Source organism: Gymnoscopelus braueri (genome assembly GCF_963280865.1).
Source record: "Gymnoscopelus braueri genome assembly, chromosome: 17".
In the NCBI taxonomy this organism is placed as follows: domain Eukaryota; kingdom Metazoa; phylum Chordata; class Actinopteri; order Myctophiformes; family Myctophidae; genus Gymnoscopelus; species Gymnoscopelus braueri.
Genome location: NC_137617.1, coordinates 35042652 through 35066319, shown reverse-complemented (window position 1 = coordinate 35066319; position 23668 = coordinate 35042652). Strand labels below are relative to the sequence as shown.

General features: G+C 43.9%; 1 protein-coding gene across 4 annotated transcripts in view; it reads right to left on the bottom strand.

Moving 5' to 3' along the window:
* Positions 1 to 23668, bottom strand: part of adkb (adenosine kinase b) — a 116153-nt gene that overhangs the window by 75601 nt on the left and 16884 nt on the right. For all 4 annotated transcript variants that reach the window (XM_080456208.1, XM_080456209.1, XM_080456207.1 and 1 more), the window contains one exon: positions 17453 to 17531. In XM_080456208.1, the coding sequence (XP_080312334.1) occupies positions 17453 to 17531 (79 nt within the window). The remainder of the gene's footprint in view (positions 1 to 17452; positions 17532 to 23668) is intronic.

The window sequence follows — 23668 nt, the reverse complement described above, 5'->3', positions numbered from 1 at the left end:
AGCCTTTCCCTGTGCCAAAAACCTGAATTTGATCTCACTCAAACTCCATTTCACATGCATTTTTCCTCAGCACAATTACGGTCCTGCAATAATCTTTTAAAAAATGAATTTGTGCCAAAGCCTGATTCACCAGTCTCCCCTGGCCCATGTTGGATATTTACTGGAACATATCGGTGTCTGAATGGTTTTCATAACCCATACACACAGTATAGTATCTGAATCTAATTCATATATTTGTTTCACATTGTATAAACATATTTCAACTCCTGTGAAACCCAAACCTTCAAAGTGGAGCTCAGGGAGCAGAGGCACCATTTAGAGAGAGAGCGAGAGACTGAGAGAGAGCAAAAATTCTGGAGCAAGCCAGCTTTACTTGTAAAAAGGAAAGCGCAAACCAATTTCGGCACAGTGTCCACACCCCCTCTGCCCTGTTGGCTTTGGCTCTGCAGGTTCAATGAGTTTGGAGTCAACACTACAGAGTGCAGTGCAGTTCTGTGCCTATAGGAATCTGCACTGACAGAAGGCTTTTACACAAGAACCAAGGTCATCTCTACAAAACCACAGCAGAGATATCTTCTCAGTGTGTCCATCTCACATCATTGAAATAAAAACTGGCTTGAGTAGTCGGTTACCAAGTTCAATAAACGTAAGTTCACGTCACGCCTGCCGTAGCGAGAAAAAATAAAAGACATCGCATCATGACACGTTGTGAGCTTGTAGATCGATTTTTTTTTAAAGGGCTCAAGTGGTTAATTCATACTGTATTTATGTTAAGTTTGGGCACCGGAAAAACACCACATTTCTCTTTTGGGTCTCGAGCTTAAAAAGTTTGCCGTTGATCGTGAGTAGGGAGTAGGGAATGTGACTTCGGACACAGCCGAAGTGATTTCACTAATGAACTCACCTTCAACAAGAGAGGGTGTGAATGAAAACATCTGGTAAAATATAACGAAAGACTTGCAGCCACTCAAATTAGCTACCCATGGTAGATAATTTAATTTAACTGCTAAACCCATCTCAGCATCGGCTAATTGTTTAGTTTATTTTTTTTTTAATGGCCGATTAGACTCTGGGGGCAATGGACAACTTTGTGGGCTAAAAACAGAGGTTCCGGTTGAATGCTATATCCTCTTCCCCTCGTCTGTTTACAACTTGAGGGTGGTGGATTTGCGGTTGACAGAAGTTTCCTAAATATTTTTTTTCACGAGAACTTTCTGTCTAGTACGTAAAATGACGCAGTGGAGACAATGTGGTGATAGAGGAGGTAGCTGTGGGACTAAACCAGAACCTCTGGTCTTAGCCTACAAAATTGCCCCCAGAAGGCTAATCATCAATAAAAAATAAATGATGTGCTGATTTGTGTACAGAGATTGCTACTAGAAAGGTTGTGCGTTCAACAATAAGGAAAATCAAGACCATCTCATAGTCAACATCAATCAGTAGGCTTATTCAAAATGTGTGCTTGTGGCTTCACATACAGGTAGTATTAATAGGATGTTTTGTTTTGTAATGAAATGAATTTATATTGTGAAATGTGTGACACTGCAAATGAATACATGAAGGTTTGAATGAGGGAAAAAAATGAATTGAATGAGTGTTACAATGATGATGTAGCAGGAATACGCTAAGTATGCTAGCTTCTTTCAACATCAGGAATTGTATGGGCAACAGCTGCCTTCACGCTGCTGGTGAGAATTTGGAGGACATGGAGTTACAGTCAAGTTCCTCTTCTTTATACGTGTGATAAAGTCAATTTGTGTGCATGAGGTCGGGGGTTGAGCACACAAGGCAAAGGAGGGTTTGTTTAATTGTTAATGATGGGAAATCCCCGTCAGGTTGCTTTAAAAAGGCTGCCAGAAAAAATCGCTAACAGCTGTCAGCCACTGGAATTCCAAAAAGTGCAAAACCAGCACTTTGTGATGGGCATTAGGAAGTCACACCCACTTTGTAATAATAATACGTTTCCCTCTGGTGATATGCCAAATGGGTCACTGCCAGTGTAGACATGGCAGGATGATCAGCCAAAAACAACAAACATCAAAACAAGTAAAAACAGTACTTGCCTCAGGGTCAGATGACTCCAAATACCTTAAGAGTATAAATAAGATGGTGAGCAGCACACCCAAAAAGTAAATCTGATATACAGTATATTGCATGCATATAATGTGTGTCGAGGTTCCTGAAATAGACAGCTATTAAGATAACACAACGCATGAAGGTCACAGAAGCTCAGGCTGGAGGAACTATTTAATAGGAATTATTAACAGGGATAATGTTATGTATTAGTTCATTGCCAACTACATCAGTAACAGATTGAATAAACTGAGGTCAACGCCTCCCTGCATAGTCAATTCAGCTGCATCTTCAGCTACACAGAAAGATTCTCTGCATGCCTCCGAAAAACTAAAGCCTAAGGAAAACAAAAGGCCAAAAAACATCACAAGAAATTAGCTCAACAGGGTGATCAGAGTCGTACATCTTAGTCCAATGCAGCCGCACCTGTTCAAGACCGTCTGGAATAAACAGCTCTGTCTGCTTCTGCAGGTGCGTTTTGGCGTATTTATTCTAACCTCGTTTACTGCACATACATGTCGTGTTTCTACCGTAACCCCATTTCCTCCTCTCTCTCCCTCTCCCCTCATCAGAATAACATTTTCACACCTTTAGTCCCAGTCTTATCCTACAGGATTAATTTAGGTTACATTAATCAATCCCTTTACTCCGATCTCTTGACTTATGGATGTCCTTGGCAGGCCCCCCTTGGCACAGGGTAATTGTGAGATGCTCGATAGTTGACCTTCTCACAGAGACAAGCCTGCTTCAAAAACCAGACTGCTGTTAGATACACCATGACCGATACACCACGACCATTGTCTCTACCTCACTATTTCCTGCTATGCATTTTTTAATTGCTGCATGTATTTTTGTATTGTATTTTTTGCACTGTATGCACTGTAACATTGTTGTCTTCCATTGCTGTGTTGCATAGCACTTTGGTTGGCTTCGGTCATTGTAATGTGCTATATAAATACATTTTTGAAGTTGAGTTGAGTTAACGCCTTATTGTTTAAAAATAGTCTATATTTTCATTATAACATGTGAAAGTTCTATAGATGTGAAAATGGTCAAAGGCAGAAAAAAATAAGCGAGTACACGTTTAATCCCCTGCTTGTGGATTTAAAAAAACAAACATTTTGGCAAAGAAATCAAAACGTCTATTTTAAACACGTACCATGGTACATTAGCCTGGCAGCATATTAGATGTCAACGGACATATTTGGCCATGTGTCCACTGTCAACAGACTGAAAAATAACACAGAGTGCTGTAATGTTAACTGGCATGCACAAACATACTGGCGGCATTGATCGCAAGTTAGCTGCACTTTGCTTCCATGCTCTTTAAAGATAGCTTGTAATAGGGCTGCATGATTACGGCTTAAGTGATGATCCAGATTACTTTGCTTAATATTGTAATCATGATTATTAATCACGACTATTTGCAATTATTATTTTTGAGTTTGTATCATTTTCTTAATGTGTTGCTCATTGTGCTTATTGGTGTCATGTGACATGTCCATGGTTATAATGGTATGTAATGAGCTATGTGATTTTCTTCAGCTTGATGGATGGTGAGGTTGGCTGTACACTGTTCTGGTTATTAAGCTCTTTGTACTGAGGAGATGAGGGCAAGGTGCAAATGCCGACCAAACAACATGTATGTGAATTAATTGTCAAGTTTCATGATTTTAGAACTGTGAAGCATAAAATCCCAATTTTTGATTTCTTTTCGATTAATTGTGCAGCCCTACCTTTGTACTGTAGGAATGCTTGATTTAATTTCTTGACATGTTTACCCGTCTCCACTCCTCCCCTCCCCGCCCACTGACATCCACCACCTCTCTTCCACCCCAGGGGACAAAGCGGGCAGACAGCTCTAATAAACAGTGGTGTGAAGTCTTACAGTGGCGGCGTATGCCGAGGCAACCAATGTGATCAATTATCGAGTGGCCGATTCCCTTTAATTAGAGGGTTTAAGTATTGAGTTAGCCTGGGTGGGAAGCTGAGAAGCAGCATGTAAACCAACCTCATTACACTGCAGTGATTCACCTCCCAGGAGCTGTGATCCGCACAGTGTTTACACCATACATTTGTTTCTGTGGTAACATATCGAGTGGAGGAATGGCTCAGTGACAGACCCAGTTTTTTCCTCCCTCCCTCTCCCTCAAACCCCCCCCCCCCCGACCCCCTCCCTACTCTCTCTATTTTCTTTTCTATCGCTCTCCCTCCCACTCGCTGCTGAAGAGGCTGTCACACTGGTTTGCCTTTTGTTGTAGAGAGTCTGGAGAGGTAGCACAATGTGTCCTAGTTAAAGCAGTGCCCCATCTGCCCAGCATAATTAGACAATTATGCTGGAAGGATCCGTCATTAATTCCTTTGTGGTGGGCAATTTCACACCACAAAAGGGTCTCAGGTTTATTTTGTTCTCCCTCTCTTACAGATCCGTGTTCGTTCATTCTGGCCCCTGTTAACGTCATCAAGTATTGATGGTGTGGCAACTCGGGACAAGAAAATATTCTCCTGCCAATATTGACTGGTTTCTCCTATCATAGTCAAAGGCCAAGGGGAATATTGGCTACGTTTAACGTCTGAATGGAAACAAGAAAGCGAGGAAACTCAACACTGCGAAGAACAACGCTATAAAAATTAAACAGCCACGGTTCATGAGCTGGGTCTGGCACACTGCTGAAACATGTATGATGTGGAATGATGCGGGTGTTGTTTACCTTCATGTGCATCGACTAACTGGGCGAGAAAACCTTGGCACCGGTCTTAACGAGACACTTTTAACTTGTTACAACCAGAGCAATTAAGTGCTGAACTGGTGGGTCAGGGGTAGCTTGCAAGCAGACTCCCAAGTAATTAACTACTATGGAACTACAGTTCTCCCCATTTACATGCCACTGTGGCAGAAACATTTGATAACTAAATGAACATAGAAAATCCAGTAGCCTGCATGTTCACTGTGGCAGACATATGGCCCCATTACTATTATTGGAGTAACGTGAGCTATTGACACTCAGAGTGGCCATTTTTCTATTATGTCATAGTCGTGAGATGGAAAAAATATTCACAGGGGTGGCCATTTTGCTCTTACATCATACTCAGTGGGGATTAATAACAGATTTCATCAAGGAATTTGAGAAGAATTTGGCAGGATTAAGAGCATAGCACAGGAAACTTTCTGTGGAGCATAAAATATCAGTGTCTACATCTAGCATGTGTGTGTGTCATGTAAAAGGAGCGCTTGTTTTACAATCACACTGAAAGGCTCAGCTTGACAGAGGCATGTGGGAAAATATCTTACAGTGTAACTCAAATCTGATTAGAGCGGTGATCTAATCAGCCATGAATTCATCCGCGAAAGACAGGCAGGCAAAGAGAAAATCACCGCGGAGAATTCTGCACAATTATCAAAAATCTCACAGCGGTGCATTAAAATTCTAATTAGGACATATTATCTTAATTGCTAAGGAGATGCAAATCAAAACACGGTTAACACGGCTCCCTTAACATGCAAAAGAACATGTGGTGTGGAGCCTCTTCAATATTCACTGAATCAGCTTGACTTGTTCGACATGAGAGGCTGTCATTTTGTACTGCCGCACCCTCTTTAGGGGCGATAATCCTGGCTGGGAGCGCTAGCAGCACCGGTGGAAAACGAAGAACAATAAGAATAGAACAAATATCTAATTGCTGCAACGTTTTGTTTGTCATTATTCATTCAATCAAAGCTAACGACGGCTCATTTGAGGCAAACTGCTATGCACAAGCTCTCGGCCAGGGAGAAAGACAATTACAGAGGAAAATATCAGTGTCTAATGCACAAACAAATCTTCAGCAATGTGAAGGAGGAAAAAAAAAAAGTAAAAAAAATATATTGCAACTCCCATGGTACACAGCAAATTGGCTGCCATAAATTGTAGCTGACAGGTGCGCACAGTAACTCTGCAGATATAAGACAGCTGTATGACAGCAAGCACAAGGGGTAACAGTGACAGGAGAAGAACATGTCATTGAACATAGATTTATGAGTGGGCCCAGACTGAGGCGATCCATCAGTGGAGTCGCATAGCGTTGAACGAACCCATTTCCAGGATACCAACAATTGGCCTTCAGAATGGCTTTGGGTTAGACTTTGGTGGGAACCAAGAAAGGTGTTGATGCCCAAAAGAAGTTAGATGTGTGAGGAAACGAGTGATTTGCTGCTGCTGCTTTTTTTTTGCAAAAGAGGTTGTTGCCACCCACAAAGGCAATTTCCAATGCAGTAGAGTCTCTTTTAATTGGAGTAGTTATGCTTTGATACAGAGCTCCCATTTCTCCCATGGTTCTCGCAGTTGACTAATTACAGTGTGAGACAGCTTTAAAACCAACTACAGCCATTCCAAAACATCAGATTCCTGACAGAAAATAATAAACTGCATAAGTCTGTTTTTACAAAAAAAAAACTAAAAGAAAAGATATTGTAGTTTCTCTACAAGTTGGCTTTCAGATAGCGGTTACCCACATACTGTAAATTGAGTTTCTCTTTCACACACACGAGGCACACAGAGCTCTCACGCACCACACACACACACACACAGTCTCCCACTTGCTGGATAGAAATGAATAGAGGCCCCTGGAGCTCCCTTTGGCTGGGCTCTTGCAGTCTATACCAGGGCCGACAGCTCTGATCACTCCTGAGAAAGGAAAAGCTGCTTGGGGATCACTTTACAATTCTCAGGGGCTCGAATAACCCGATCTTGAACTGATCCCGTGCACTGATCCTTTGGTATTGGGTTAAGAACGTGTGAAGGGGCCTGTTGAATGAGCTCGTTGGATATCAACATCCTCACTTCTTGTTGCTTGGGCCTGGCAGATTGGTTGACTTGATTAGTCTTTGCCTAGTGCCTCGCCTCCCCATCGCCAAGCCCTCCAGACACTGGTATCAGCGTGTCAGAGGGAAAAGTGCTCTCCCAAGTCTCAAGGTGGAGCCCATTACCCTGAGTGAGAGCACTGTAAGTTAATAGGATTTGCTCCCGATCAAGAGACTGAGCTATTTCCTGAGGCTGTTACAGGCCGAAGCACAAAAATAAATGTTCCTTTATTCAACACTATTAAGCACCCCCCCCCCCCCCCAGCCACCCTGACCCCACCCCTCCTTTTCCCCTTGTCGGGATGTCTGTTATTACTGCGGGAGGTTGCACACTCTCTCTGGCTTTTTTTTTTTTTTTTTTTTCAAACAGCCAGTGAAAGTAAAAGGTTGGCACTTTTTGTCTAAAGGAGCCATTTGTTCAGGTGAAAATGAAACTTGCATGGTAAGCAGAGAGCGGGCTGCAGTTGGACAGGGGCAGAGGGGATTTCAGATTAATCATATGGACTATATAGCATGAGGATAATCATTGAAGAGTAATTGCCAAGAGGCTTTGTGTAATGTATGCTCTTCCTGAGGTAAAACCTTGTAGCAGTGAGGAAGGATAATAGACTAAGAGGATCATATAAAAATGTTTGCTGGTCCAACCTTTAACTCGGAGCTTAACCCCGACCCCGGCTAGTAATTACAGAGTTAATTGCCAACTGATCTGAGGGGTGAGTTCCATCCAGCTTCAGTGTGGATATCAATCAGGCTTAAAGGACCTCCCTCGGAGGGGAAGTGGATCACGGGGCTACTTTCTAAAAAACGCAATTCCAACTATAGGGACAATTATTAGGACGTGACATTTCTTTTTTTTTTTACCTGCTATTCTGTTGGCTGTCAATCTTTCTTTTAGTTTCACAATTCCGAGTTTCGGCAACTCGGAGATGGGAAGCGAAGGCAATGTTAAGACTGTAGCGTATAATGAGCCTCTGAGAGTGAAAGTCATACAAAAGTTTGCCTTTGGAAGTGTTTAAACCTTAAGAGAGCATACAGCCAGCTTGCATTTCACCACACATCTGAGCAGCCCCGGCTCACTCAGGAAACCCGAATGTCTTCAGTGAGTCAAATAGTTAAGTTGAGCCAATGCTGCCACACAAACCCCGGTGGGAGAGCTTGGAATAATCTAGGCGATGTTAATGATGCAATTTATATGTGAGGGGGACCGGTGTTTGGCAGACTCTTTCCGTCTGAGAGGGCTGCACAACCCAGCAAGCTCCCAGCACCCCCTGCTAGATGGAGGGGGTGGAGTAGGAGGAGGATGTCAGAGCCCATGTGAAAAGAGGGGAGCGAGCACTGCACTGATAAGAGCCATTACTATTAGTGTCTGTCTGTCACCTGCTGTGCGTCATCCAGCCTTCTCTCGCTCGCTCTCTCCCTCTCTCTCTGCACGCCCCCCTCCCCGTCGCTCTATCCCCATCCGTTTTCCTGAGGCACATCACTTCAAATTTGCACTCACCTACACATTTTTCGATCCTGTCACAGGTACTCAGTTGGGTTAAAAAAAAAGAAAAAGTGAAGCGAGCTCCACTCCCAGTCCCTGCATCAACGAGGTGAAGTTTGTTTCAAAACAGGTGTGAATTATCAAAACCAAAGATAACTACCAGGACTTATTTGATAAATATTATACCTATAGGTGTTATCTTATCAACATATAACCCGATTGTATTTGGCAAGGGGGAGGGCAGATTTCTAAGAGTTAAACACCCCCACACCCCAAGTATTTTTTTTTATACTATGTGGCATGACACCAGAGCTCTTTAAACTTATGAACTTTAGAGTAAGGAACAGTAATTGCGGGCTGCTCTGTATTTTCTTGAAACCCTTTTTAACCAAAATATTTAAAGCTGTTTTTCTTAGTTGCTATGCGACACTTCCAACCACGAGAGCGGGAGCATGCTGAGAATGTGCCAAATAAATACTACCGCCACAGTCGTTCTGCGGGGGAAATATGAGAGAGGGGCACACATTCAATAATCACAAGGAAATGTAGAACAGTTGTGTAAAAAAAAAACGCACAATCACCCATTCATTCATCGGTTACTTGACCTATGTCAACAGATAATTCAGCTTTTTAATGATCCATTGTTTTCAATCTTAACAGCTCAAAATCTACTCCATAGTTATATTATACGCCTTCTTCTGCCTTAGCACCAATGTTTCAAGTCCTTGCTTTGAACCCCTTTGACCCAATAATTCTATAATAAAATTGGCTTAAGGGAGGACCGGTCTGCCGGCCTGCCACAGACATAACCATAAACAAACCCCACATGACCATATATAGGCAGGACTACGTCACTCTGACTCAGACATAACCATAAACAAACCCCATATGCCCATATATAGGCATGGAAATCCGGTTGTCCAGAGCCGCAGAACCGACCACTATATGCACATTATGGTCATGTCATGTGCATATATGGGACCGACCGACCGATTTCAAACTTGGCCCGCGCATCGGCAAGGACTCGAAGGAAGTGGATATCCAGTTGTCCAGAACCGCCGATCCAACGAATATGCCCATATATGGGCATGCCAATATACAGGGTATGGGCATATACTAATCACATCGGGATCTCCATATATGGATATAAAAGGGACACAGGTAGACAGACAGAATGATACAGAGACATTAGTATAGTATACTGTATATAACATGACTGCATAGGGCTGACCTTATAGTACACCGTGATGTAAGCAATTCAGCTACAGCTAATATCATTAATAATGGGTGAGTTAGCTTTAGGAGTGCCAATGTGCATGCATTAACAATACTAAACCGGTTGGGGATCACGCAAGTAGGGAACGATGCAAGTTGGGAATTCATGCCCCACCCGGTTATGCAATACCCGACCTTCTACCTGTTGTCAGAGTACTCGCTGTACCCGTTGTTAAAGTACAAAGTGAGGTATCCATTACCACAGTAGTACTAATAACGGAACGATGGAAGTTGCAAATTGTGTTGAAGTACATGGGCATAATTGGGAGACAGACAGGGACAGACAGATATAGACAATTCATACATTGCCCTGAAAAAGAATGGAGTTCTATTGTGCACTATAGTATAGTGCACAATGTGAGCTTGTAGATCTCCGATTAAAAAAAATAAAAAAATCGCCGAGCTTTGCATCACGTTTGTGCCACTGCACCAATATCAGTGGTGACTATACCACTGATATTGGTGCAGTGGCACAAACGTGACGCAAAGCTCGGCAAATCTGGCCGAGCTTTGCATTGATGAGTTGCATTGGCCAATCAGGGAAGCCCATGCCTACACCCCCCAAAGACACAGTCATCCGGTTTTTCAGTTCTGGACAACTGCCTGTCCGACGACTTCCAATCCGGCAAAAAACCTCCCCGGGTCATCGGCGACACACACGGCCAGACGGTGCCCGAGTTATGCTCGGGAGAGCCAAACACCAGCTTTATGCAAAAGATATATAGATTTATCTCTACGGTCTATGTTTGCATATTGACACACCATGGCTGTTGGCACACCTAAACTTAACACATCCATTATTAATTTTATTAGCTGCAGCTGCGTTGATTATTAGCCTGCCATGTTTTTACCTTTCTGCAGTTTTTAACCTATATATAACTATACAATCGGCCTTGGGTTTCATGCCCCTTTTAAGTGGTTGACTGTACAATAAAACCAGATTATGTGCACGACTGTCTGTTTCCCCAAGTCCTTTTGAATTTTGCTCATAACTATCCTGGAGCCTGGGCCAACAACCAACAGAAGGAAAGCAAGCAGGCCAGTGGTACAATCATTTCTTCCAGAGCCTAGAAAGGAATGACCCTACAGTATATACTGTAATTTGGTGACCAGAGTTCCCCCTGATTCTTTCCCTCTACACCAAATCTCTTCACAGAAAATAGCAGATCTATAATAGATCTAAAAGCTCATATACATCTACAAGCCGAAGCAGATCTACATGCCACATGTGAGCTTGTAGATCTCCTATTTTTGGTGAATGTTCGTCCCAGAATAGGGACGCTAGGGTTCATGTGGTTAAAGGGCCCGCTACGCAAGACATCACATTCAGTTTCTCTGCCAGCTTCTGAAACCAGAGGATACACTCATTGAATGCGTCCGTACGACCGTACGACCGTCCGTCCGTCCGTCCCCCGAGCCCTCAACGTTAATCAAACATCTTTCCAATGCATACTTATGAGTCGCAATCTACTTCCCACGTCTTCCCTTTGGCGGATTAAATTAAGTCGCAAATTTGACAGCAAATTAGCTACAGCCGTAATGTGTTCACCTGTGCGGTAGATTTTTGGCTATTTCTCTCCGGTGCGCCGCAAACATGGCGTGACTGGGAGGAATAAGAAAACCAAACCAGGGAAGAAGAAAATATTATCAATTTCATATATCTGTCTGTGGGTTTTATAAATATTTAACCAATGAAAAGCATTAACTCTTTCACTGCCAGACTTATTTCAGAATGTGTTGTCCCATTGCCAGGAAAAAGGTGCATTTTTCCTCTGTTTGTTTTTTAACATTGAAGTGAATGGAGCAGCAATTTTTTGGATAGCGTTATCTCCTAGTTCCTTTGAGATAAACCCCCCCAAAAAAATACCAGAAAAATTCAATAAAAAAAAAATATTTTCGTCTTTCCGTCATTGGCCATGATAGCCATAGAGCCATCGGACGGGAATTCCCGTCCGGGGCAGTCAAAGAGTTAACATGAGCTGGTGACTAAATAATAACGACACTGGATCCATTGGAACACAGGTTCTTTTTTACAATTCCTGAAAAGTAATCGTTTTGGATAAGGATAAGGATAATTCCTTTTAACAGGACGTTCATGAAAGTCCTTGCGGGCTTGTTTCCAATGAGGGCCTGTGAGCAATTAGGGGTTAAGAGTCTTGCTCAGGGACAAATTTCATTTCATCGACACATATGCTGGCGTGGCCTGGAATCGTACCTGGGGCAACCAGGGCCTCTGGCTCCCTAGGCGGGCTCACTAACCACTCAGCTATGGCCGCCCCTAACACAGTGGACACAAGGTTTCTGACCAACAGCGATAATATTGAAGTCAAATTCATACATGCAACAGAGGCGTGGCTAAAGTGCAGGGCACATCAGCTGTTGACCACTTGAACCGTAGACATCACGTATTATTAAGGCCAGCCTTATGTAGCCTGTCATGTTTGTTACCCTGCTGTAGTTTTGAACCTGAACCGGAAAACATCACCAGTTACAACGCTTGTAGATTGTTTATTTTCAACGAAGAGATTTGGTGTGGAGGGAAAAAGATAGTATAAGTATAGATTACTGGTGTACCAAATCTCTCTCTCTCTGATGAAGAGAACTGTGATCACAGAGCCTGAGATTTAACACACACACACACACACACACACAGGTATTAACTGTGACATACAGTCACAATATAGTTGCGATGGGAGGATCACTTGCTGAAATGGAGCTTGTGTGGAGACAGAGGGGAGGGACGTCTCTGGAAACCAGCAGAGATCTCTGCTTCCACTTCATCATTGAGTAAATGGCAACACAAGACGTGAGCTGCGACTTCACAGCTGCCTCATGGCGGGTGACATTGACGCCCATGCATGAGCACATCGCTCATCAAAGCGAATGAGGCGTTCCGTTCTTCCGCCGCGGTGTGCCGGGGAAAACAATGGAGGCCGCATGCACACCTGGAATGTCGGGGAGGCAGCGGAGGTGGGAATGAAATAAGAAGAGAGTGGGGGGGATTCCATTTGGCTCGCATCTCCTGGTTTCTCCCAGAAGTAGCTTAATAGACCGTGACCTTCCACTGCTTGAGAATGAGGAAGAATAGGCTGGATGTCATGAAAACAGCTTAGAGCTGGCACTAATGGTGGTGGCAAAAATTAACCCGTCTTAGAACAAACAAGAGGCTTTTGTTTTTTATCAACAGAGGTGTACTTGAGCAGCTCCAGTTCGATGGCGAGTACCTAAAAGGCTCACCAGGGCTTGGGTTTTAATCAGTCATTAGCATGCTCATTTCAGCACAGCTGCACCGAGATCTGCTCAGCTACAGCACTGCTCGCATACACACTCAACGTGATAAACAAATGAAAGACAAATAAATCCTGGCACAATAAATAAATAAATAAAAGTTTCCCCAACCCAAAAAACAAGGTCGCTGTTGAAAGTCTCTGCATGACCCTCAAACCTCCTCGCAGGCAAACAATATCTGAATCAAAGTCAATCAAAAGTGCGAAAAGGATGTAAGCAATAAACAGCAACGTTGTGAATGGAGTTTCTCAACATGGCGAAGCACATCCTCCTGCACAAGTTTCAACACAAAGGCCCCCCTTTTTTCTCCTCAACCGTCCTCGTTTCTCTAAGTGGTAACAGACGAAGGCATTTCTTGATTTTAGCCCATTCAAATGGAGGCAACTTGCTTTTCTTTATTTATTTAACAAAATGAGCTGTAAAGCCAAACATGAGGTCATGGAATATTTTCAACCCCGAACCCCCTCCTCCACACCACCCTAAGAAATAAGTCAATGCCTACAACAAGACATCAAATCCAGATTTCAGTAACCCTACAAAATATGAGCTGTTGAGGGCCTTTTCTGTACTGCTGTGGGATTTTTCAGCGTTTTTTTTTCCTCTTTTAAATAGAACTTTCGACAGCGCAATGCACATGCGTTTCCAATTAAGAGCTCCGAGCTCACATCCAAGCCTGGGCCCCATTCACCCTCTCCGCGACTGGCAGAGACTTGAGGAAATGTTAAACAGCCATCATAACCATAACAGAGACGAGAGATTTTTCAAAAGCCTTAAACTTTCTAAACAATAATTAAAACATCGTAGGGAATTGATGAAGTAGGCTGCAAACATCACACAAAATCTAAATAAAGAGAGAGAACATAGTTAATCACAATTTTTTTTCTTTTTTTCTCCACCCCATCAAGTTCACGGCTAGTACACTTGCACTGAGGGAAGGTAAAGAAAAACCACAATGAAATCTTAATCCCGATTTATACTTCATCGTACGATGGTGTCGCGCCGACTGTTGAACATGTACATTTGTATCACCCCCACCATGAACGATGAACACCCCCCCCCCCGACATAGGACCACAATGGAAACAAGGACTTTTTTGTATCATCCTTTTAGCCTAATGTCTAACTGTACCTCGTGCTGTTTACATTTCTGTCAAATAAAGTATTCAATCACTCAATCAACCGCCCCCCCTACTGACCCATACAGGTTGCGCACACACACACACACACACACACACACACACACACACACACACACACACACACACACACACACACACACACACACACACACACACACACACACACACACACACACACACACACACACACACACACACACACACACACACACACACACACACACACGCGTTGCATGTTGTGAGCTTGTAGATCTGCTATTTTTTGTTGACTTACAGCCAGTCACTTTACAGCGCATTAAAAAAAAACATGTAATGTACTAGTCAATGTGGCAGATTTGTGAGCATCATAATGAAAACACACGGTTTACAAGAAGCATGCCATTTGCATTTGGAGAGTATAATCTAGCTCCCAGGTAGCAGCAATAACTCCCTACGAGGCTGTCTGGCGCTCGCAGACTTCAATCTCTGGGCCCTAAGGAGCTGTTGGGAGACTTTGATGTTTCGTCTAAATGAATTGACTGCGCTTCCTGATACCAGCCTGCAGTCAAATGACTCCTCCCACCAATGCTGTCACCTGTGATAAACACCATGCATGCTCGGCAGCGCCGAATCCTTGCATCACGTGACCAGAATGGCCATGACCCCCCCCCCCCTCCCGATTTGCCTGTGTAAATGACTAGAAGGAGAGAAAAAAATACGATTGTTGTTTCCCTACCTCACCCTATCCGTGCAGTAGCCTTTGATGTATGAAAGCTGCACGTGAGCGAGTGACAGAGCACTGGTATATGTTACCTTACAGCTCTGCTAGCTCCGGTAGCTGAGCCTTTATGCTGAATGCCCCTTCAGGGCATGGTGTTGTTGTTGAAGTCCCCCCCCCCCACACACACACACACACACACACACCCCACTTTTATCACTCACGTTTATGAAGGAATCAAGAGCCAGAGAGGTCTGCATTCAAGCGTTGCAAATTTACTGGCTGTCAGTGGAGTGCTCCGAATAACATCTAATGCTTATTTGGGGAGCCGTGGGTTGCACAGGTAAGGAAGCAACACCAATGTGTTGACAAATCTACCGTGGGACTTCTAATGTGTCACAATGCGTGCTTTGAATATGGATAAGTAGTGAGTGGAGCTGTAACGCTCGAGTATAAATAAAAATAAAAAAAAATACAGTCCCGCTGCTAAAGATAGCACGCCGAGTGCAACCAATTGACGACTATAGCAAAAACGCTGCGGTGAGTGATCCCGATCCGAGAGACAGTGGTTAACGGAAAACAATACTTAAATCCATCTAAGCTTCAGTTTGGTCAATTCCCGTTTTACCAAATCCAATTACCATCGATTCTGCATCTCCTTTAAGCCGGGTTGTTGTTGTTGCTTTTTTCCTCAACGGTGTAGAAATCTAAACTAGAATGAAACGGGGGAGTATTTAACCTATTAGCAACTCAGATGAAGCGGCTGGGTTTTGGAGAAAGGAGTGTTCTACTGGGGGAAGGCATTGATCCTCCCACACCCTGGGTTTTCCCAGCGTGCGCAGTGATTCCTGTGCAAGGCCTCTGAACATTTCTCTCCTCCAGCGGCGATGGTGTTCCTGAGCAAACCTGCCCTGGATGGAGCATCTCATTTAGTCGCAAAGGCCCTTTGATGTGGATTCAGCGCTGCGGTGCATATCATCGTGTTTGAAGGTTCGGCTTCCACAATACAGCAGGTTTTGAAGTTTCAGATATTGCAGGTGCTACAATGTGATAATCTGGGAGTCAAGTTATGCATTATACATTTTTCTTAAAAGAACGCCATAACCTGAAAGTGAGATCTGGAAAAGGCAGCGCTTCGAGGTATATAGTATACTGACAGAAAACGTTTTGGATACTTTTTAGGCACGAAGTACGAAAACACCCTTGTTATCTTGAGCGTTTCAGAATGGGCTTCGCATCTTCTCTCTGAAGGGGGTAAATAGGCAAATAAACAGAGTAGAATGCAGTTTGACTCAGGTTCCACCGCGCCATTATAAGTCCAATTTAGCTGAGCGAATGCTTCTCAGAGGGTAGGGGGAACATCAAGACTCTCCCTTCAGCATTGACATTGAATAAAACAAGATTCCCCTTCCCCATTTGATTTCACATGGGAGTTGAAAAGCACCCCAGGGCAGTTCCTTCAATGTCTCCTTAAATACAACATGAAAACTACTCGTCAAGGTCTACGTCTTAACTGAGGAGGCCAAAGTAAATGTAATGCCTCCAACGAGCTACAAGAGGCTGGAAATAATCTGTCGAAATATTTGGACTCAGGAAATTTCAAGGATGTAAATCGACACAAAACTGGCTCAAGTGGGTAGAGTGAGCCCACCAGATCTTTGTTTTTTTACGAAATGCATTCGCGTACATTTTAATGTTTTGAAAAGAACTGAGGTGCGGAGGGGGAGGTGGAAGGAGGGGTGCTCAGAGAATAAAATCGAGTTGGCAGCTAATGGCAGCCGGAGTGAGTGAGGTTTATGCAAATGCTTCTGATCTTCATAATTAAAGAGTGTTTGCACGGAGGTGCAGAGCTCTGCGCTCTTTTAAAAAGGATGTTTACTGTCTCCAAAGCGTGGAGATGCTGGCAGCCTGAGGGCCTGCCTTCTTTTCCTTCTCTTTCTTGCTATCTCTCTCGTTCTAACACACACACACACACACACACACAGACACACACACACACGCACTGTACTGACATACGAACCAAGAGGAGAAAAAAACACACACACAAGGCTGTGCTTTCACAAACATCAGCCTGTCAATTAGCTTCTGCACTCAGAGAATTTATTTTTCAGCTGGAAGCTTTTTTCTTTGTTTATTGTGAGCAGACCAAAGCCTTATCAGCAACTAATCACGGCATGTCAAATTTACAGACTTATTAAAGTCTGTATATTTAAAAAAAAAAAAGAAGATGATTCAGAGAATAATCTTCTTGAGTTCAGATTGCCATTTTAGATTTGGCCAATCACCAATTTCTTTTAGATACTCAAATCTGCGTAACAGCAAGGGAGATGATCAGCGTTTGTTTGATATAATATGTTGTGACATGTTAATTACATCTACTTGTAATTCTCCCTAATTGATGTTTGATATGTCTCAGGAAATTAGGCCGACTAGATAACATTGCAAATATTATGAATCCCCACCCCCTCCTCCCTTCCTTTCTCTTTCCGTGGCAGGTCTGATGAATTTGCACCGCCTAAAACTGTAATATGTCAACGCGCCATGCAGTTCTGCACTGTATTCCCTGGGCTGCCTAGCTGACAAATCTAAGGTTACAGGCACACTACTGTACATTCTAAACACATTCAGGCACACTTCAGAAGGCCAGAAATTACTAACCTGGGCAATTTTCACCGAGTTCTGGGTGGAACCACCAGCATGATACTCAACTTTGCTGCTCTTCACAATTTCTTCAAACCTGAAAACACACAGAAAGTAAAGAATGAGAAGTGTTATGTGCAGACAACACTGAAGGTTAACCACATGCCTCAGAGTCAGTAAACAGGAAACTCAAGACCAGAGCTAATAATATAGGCCTGGTTCAACCCCTGTTAAGTTACAGTATAGCCAACTCATAATGTGGACCAGAATTGGGTGTACCTGTTCTCAAGACTCATTGTGCATTGAAAACATGCAAAAGGAGAAGGAAAGGGGTAATTTAAGATGGTTCTGCAGCATCGCTTATTCAATAAGAGACCATGGGGAGCTCTTCTAGAAATGCAGTTGAAGAACAGCTGTAAACATGGAGACAGTAAAATTATGTTTACGCGACCTCCACAGGGCTGATGTCAATCTTATTAAAAAAAAGGAGGAAAACAAAGCTTTGTTTTGGATGTTGTGTTTGGAAAGCACAATAAATGAGTCATGCTTAAATAGCATTTAGTAAGATCTGTGGAATAGAATAAGTGACTGTTAAGTGTGTTTCTTAGCAGGGAAACTGGAGCCGACAGTGAGTCATAGTCCTTTTTGTTGACTAATCAAGCACCTAATTTTCAATCTTGCCATCTATTATGAGTAAACGTACAGTATCAAACAATCCATGTTTTATTGCTTGTGAAGTAGTCTGGAGAGTTCTGCCTCTACAGTAGATCAAACGTGGAGGCGGCGTACACTATACTGTGCGCCGCCGCCAACTCTGACATCCCAGGTGAAAGTTGTTTATGTAAACTTGAAAAGGAGAAGGGGAAAAAAATTAAATGACTGAAGGAAACGCTGGATTTTGTTAAATGGGGATACTTCACCACAAATGCTGCTGGACTTAAAAAGAGGCACTTGAGCCCTGAATGTCAGCTTGATAAAAGCGAAAAAGGAACATTTCCCCACATGGTTGTAGTTAGCCATATTAAAGCAAGATGAGCAGGGAGAGTCATTTATAAGAGAATTTGAACTGCTCGCTCAGATGCCATGACTGTACTAAAGCCAAGACTCTTGTAATCTCTTTGGCAGAGAGGCAGATCCTACACAGTAAAAATCCTCAATGTTAATTTAGCCATTTATAACTCTGAGAGTGTAACAAATGGAACCAACCCTTACGGGTCCCTTTGGTTCCATTGGTGCACTCTCAGAGTTAAATTAACTTTCAGGATTTTACTGTGTACTGTACCATCTCTGTTTTAGGTGATGTTTTCAGCGAGCAGGCTTTACAAGTTTCACATGCATATCGACTTATATTTGAGATAACTTGTTTAGGGAGAGACCACATCTGACAAAATGTTTGCTGTCTGAACCGTCCGTGATGCAAGATTTAGAATGACAACACGCAGACTAAACACAATAAATAAAGAAAGGAGAGAAGACTTTGGGGAACTGGTAGTAAACAATTGCGGTGTTATCAAGCAACAAAAAAAAAAGAACTGAGACCCCCTGGGGTATACCGTACAGCGCTGTAGTTACTTCTATCATTATTGTATTTTTCCATCACAAACCTCAATAGCAGCGGATATTCCAATGCTTCAGACATAACATGATACTAAGCCTGAGCTACACAGAGATGGAGCCTCTATCTGGAGAGCCGGGAACATGAATAATGTGTATTCTTACACGTCGTTCGCACAAACAGCCTCCCAGAGGGCTGGCAATATAAACGTGTCCACGCGGCTAAGGAAATTGACCTCACTGCAGTCAAGATGATGTGCCACATTAGGGGGTCCTTGACTTATTTATTATTTTGTTTCCCCCAACTACAAATTGAAAAACGGCAATTTGAAAGTGTATTTACACCGGGGAGAAATTCCACTGACATGGTAAATGGTTCAAGGTCCGCCACACCCTCCCTACTGGTTTTCTGTGTAATTCCACCTTAAATGAACTGAGTCAGAGGGAGCCGTTTAGAAAAATAGCCAAGTCTAGTCCCCCAAGGCCCCGGTCATGTAAAGTCTGCACTATGTAATGCCTACACCTCTCCCTTCACATGGTTTAAAGAAACAAACATTTGCAGCATGAACTCAGGGGACAAAGGTTCCATGTTTGGTCGAGTTAAGCTTCAATGCTACGGTTGAACAGGGGGAATAAGCCGTGTCCACTCTAACACTGAGAATTTATCTTTAATAATTGCAGATGCATGGGGTGGCAGTTAACTTACACCACGTACAGTATGTATGACTTACTGCACCACAGCCTAGCAGCAAATGTTAGTTAAAGGTGTTTCAATACTTTCAGCACCTACTTTAACCAGACACGGCTGACTTTCTAAGAAGTGTGAAAGTAACCTTTTCTGCTTCAAAGAAAGTCTGCATATCATGTCTCAACACAAGAGAGAAGTGTGTGTGTGTGTGTGTGTGTGTGTGTGTGTGTGTGTGTGTGTGTGTGTGTGTGTGTGTGTGTGTGTGTGTGTGTGTGTGTGTGTGTGTGTGTGTGTGTGTGTGTGTGTGTGTTGGGGGGGGGGGGGGGGGGGGGTCTACCCAGGGCAGAATGTTCCTAATAAAGAAAAAAAAAACTTTCCATGCAAGTGGAAAATATGCTAACCGAGGGAAGAAAAAAAATCCTTCCTGAGACACCTGTTATGACTCATTGACAGAGGAAGAATTTGAGCACTGTGGGTGTTTATAACATGAAGGCAGCCAAGGGACTCCAGAACCCATTTCAAATAGACACAGCTTCTGAAGCCCAGTTTATACTTCACTGTGCGCCTGTGTTGCACGCTGAAATGAGCAGATCTACAAGCTCACAACATGTCCTAGTGTGAAGCATTGCGAGCTTGTAGATCGGACTTTTCTGGCGTGCGACACCGAAGCGTGTGTAACGAAGTGTAAATCAGGCATGAGGATTTGAGCTTTTTTTTCCCTTTTATTCCCCTCCCTACTAGAAGCATTTGCTCCACCTTTCCAAGCAGACAGCATGGGGCCCTGCACTCGGACGCCTCGAAAATCCCATCCGAAAATGGAACAGCTGCCTCGAGACCTTTACACCCTCCGACATCATGTGATCCCATAGCGGTGACACCGTAAACGGCACCCTTGGCCATTTAGGGAGAGAAAATCCCTTTCCATCTACTGTTCACGGTCTGAGCTCACTATGCGATGAGAGGGGGGCTGAGGAGAAGAAATTGTTTTGGACAAAATGTCCCCCACCAGTAACCTAGTCCTCCAAAAAGTGACCGCTGTTGTCAGAACAATTCCAACGATGCTGTGCATTCCACTAATGTATCGATGTCCACGGTTATATAACATGTGGTTTACAAGAGATTAACACCGCCCCCCACCCCCCCCCCCACCCCCCCCCAACACTCCGCTCAAATGCCACTCTTGACTCGTGGCACTATGCTACTTTTCAATTTCATACCTTACCATTTGTGACTAATGGGGCACTTATTTATTCTGATTAAATCAAATCAAATTTAATGGGGAGGAATTAGGGCGCCACCGCTGAATACAATATTTGTATTCAGAGGATATTAAGAGCCATGCTCCAAATCTAATACCGCTGTGCGTCTCCAGCTCAACACATTCAAATTGTCAGGACCCGATCATACAAGTCAAGAGCATCTTTCTGTTTACATTCCAGGGATAAGGGCCCCCACCGTCGTTTCCCATCAAGGGAAATATGAGAGCTTCCAAAGTACCATGAGTGCTCTTTGCCCTGAATGACTCATGAGTTCCTCTTACAACCCCCCCAAAACCAGCAGAGGAGATTATTTACATGAGGCAATAATTCAAGATTTGCTCTTCTAAGTCTCTTACACAGAGGGCAAGGCGAGCCCATTTACCCAATCCCTCTTCATTCCCCTTTGATGTTAGCCTATCTCAATAAGACCGGATGAGTGCCCTAAAATCCCCATCGAGTGATTTCACAGGAAGAACAAGTCTCTGTTAATCAATGGCTAGATTGGATCTGGATCCTCAGGAGCGGTCCGCCTGAAAGTCCTCCCGAGTGTTCCGAGTGCACACCGGGGTAATTCATCGCTAATGATCACCGCGGCACCCACTCTCCTCCTTGCTGTTCGTCCTCATTTAATTGCCTCGTTCACGTTTAAACAGCTTACAAATCACAAGGACAGGCAGGGAAACATGATCAAACGGCCCCTATCGCTAATCAGGGGAGGAGCAGGGGAAAGAGTGAGGGGACTGGGGCTTCTTTCACTACTCTCCTAGGGGATTAGCAGGCAGGGGCACAGGAACAGTAAATTATCTCTGCTCTAGCTATACAGCAGGCAGGTACATCTGAACAGGCCAGATCCATCTTTCTCTCGCTCTCTCTCCCCCTCTCTCTCTCTCACACACACACACAGACACACACACACACACACACACACACACACACACACAAGTATAGAGGGGGCAATACAGCTAAAAGGCTCGAGTAATCCCAGTTTCAACAGAGGCATCTGGAGTGGAGACAGGTTCTAGAATGATTAGATTCTCCAATCAGAATGTGCATCCTACACCAGCCATCCTTGGTAGTCTGCAGGCAGTACAAGGCCTGATGCACAGTAATTGTTTCCATAGGTCAGACAAGGGGAGGGTGGGAGAACCCAGCTTGGGGACGTGATGAAAGGGAGATGGAAAGGGTGAGGAATATTGTTGTTTTCCTCCCCAATTAAATTGTTTGTCAAACCCTTCACAAAGGGTTACGCAGTTTATCTGTTTAAAATCAATACGCTCGTCTCAGTGTGAAGGCTTGTCCTGACACAAGACAGGCCCATTAATTATTCTGTTCCGCGCGCTATCGCCGGGTCTGCTCAAGGTTGAGCCTTATCTTTTCTTATTTCAAATCAATAATTATCTTCTCTGCGCCCCCCCCCCCCCCATCCCCCTCTCAGAAATAGATGGTGCTTTTCATTCAATGCCTGTAGAGTGCCTCTCTGAGCAGCGACCGGGGAAGAATGCAGAGTGAATAGGACATTCTTATCAGTGGAACATTAGGGCAGGATGGAACGGATGGCGTAGAATGAGACACGTAAAAAAAAGAAATATACAAATGAGGTATGATTCAAAGAGCGACGAGGCCTTGCTCCTGTCCTCTGACATGCTCCGATAGACTACAATGAGGTATGAATGTTGATTCGCTCAAAAGTGCGCAGATATCGCCATCAGCCAGGTATCTCAATCCACTTGATTAAATCCCTATTCCATCATTATCGACTAGGCCCCCGCTGCTCAAGAGAACACAAAGTCTCCGCATGTAATGAGGGCTTTACACATTATAGATTGGATGCACAATTAACAAGTGCACAATTACATGGTCCATAATGGGTGAATAATTGCATTAAAATGTAGCAACAACAAACATGCATCACCTCTAATGTTCACACGATCCAGCGGCCCATTTGCGGGCATTTACAGGACTGGTGTTGTCCTTAATTAGGTTGCACTCGAGGATTAGGGGGGGAAAGAGCCAGGAAGGGAGGGGGGGGGCAGTTTATTATTTATTTATTTTTACAGGTTTTTCGGCTTTGCGTTGTAGAGGGTGCCGTCGTTCGTCACACCGTGTTGTGTGGATGCAGGAGAGAAGAAAATAGCTGATCTTCAAGCTCTGTGAGCTTGTAGATTGGCTATTTTCAACCTGACACACCGTTGTATGACAACCTATAAATTGGGCTCGAGTGTATGAGTGTATATGACAGAGCGAGAGAGAGAGAGAGGAGTGAAGGGGGATGTGGGGGCTTCTTGTGTTCTCCTGAGAATTGAGATTTTGAAGCCTGAACACAAAGCCTTTGAGACGGTCCCCTCATCTCAGAGGTTGATACCAGGATCTCTGTGAATTCACAGTGCTCTATGTGAATAATTCCACCGACGCCCCCTGCTGTGGGGACCATATGGCCCAGTGTGAACTTTAAACACACAGGGAGTGTCGCTGCACAGCAGTCAGGGCTGTCGTTCCGTTCCTGCCCCTGATGCGCGCGGACCCAGGCGAGGAGAGACGCCGCACGGCACGCCACCACAGACAGCACCCTAACTAGCCTACGTGTGAGAGGGCTGCCATCCGTGTCTCTTCCTGTGCGGCTCACGTTCGATGAGATGACTAAAAATAGCCCTGAGCGTGCTTTCCGAACATGCTGTATGTACCGGCTGAGACGCCCACATTTTAATTATAAAACACGTTCTTTAGGAGGGGTAG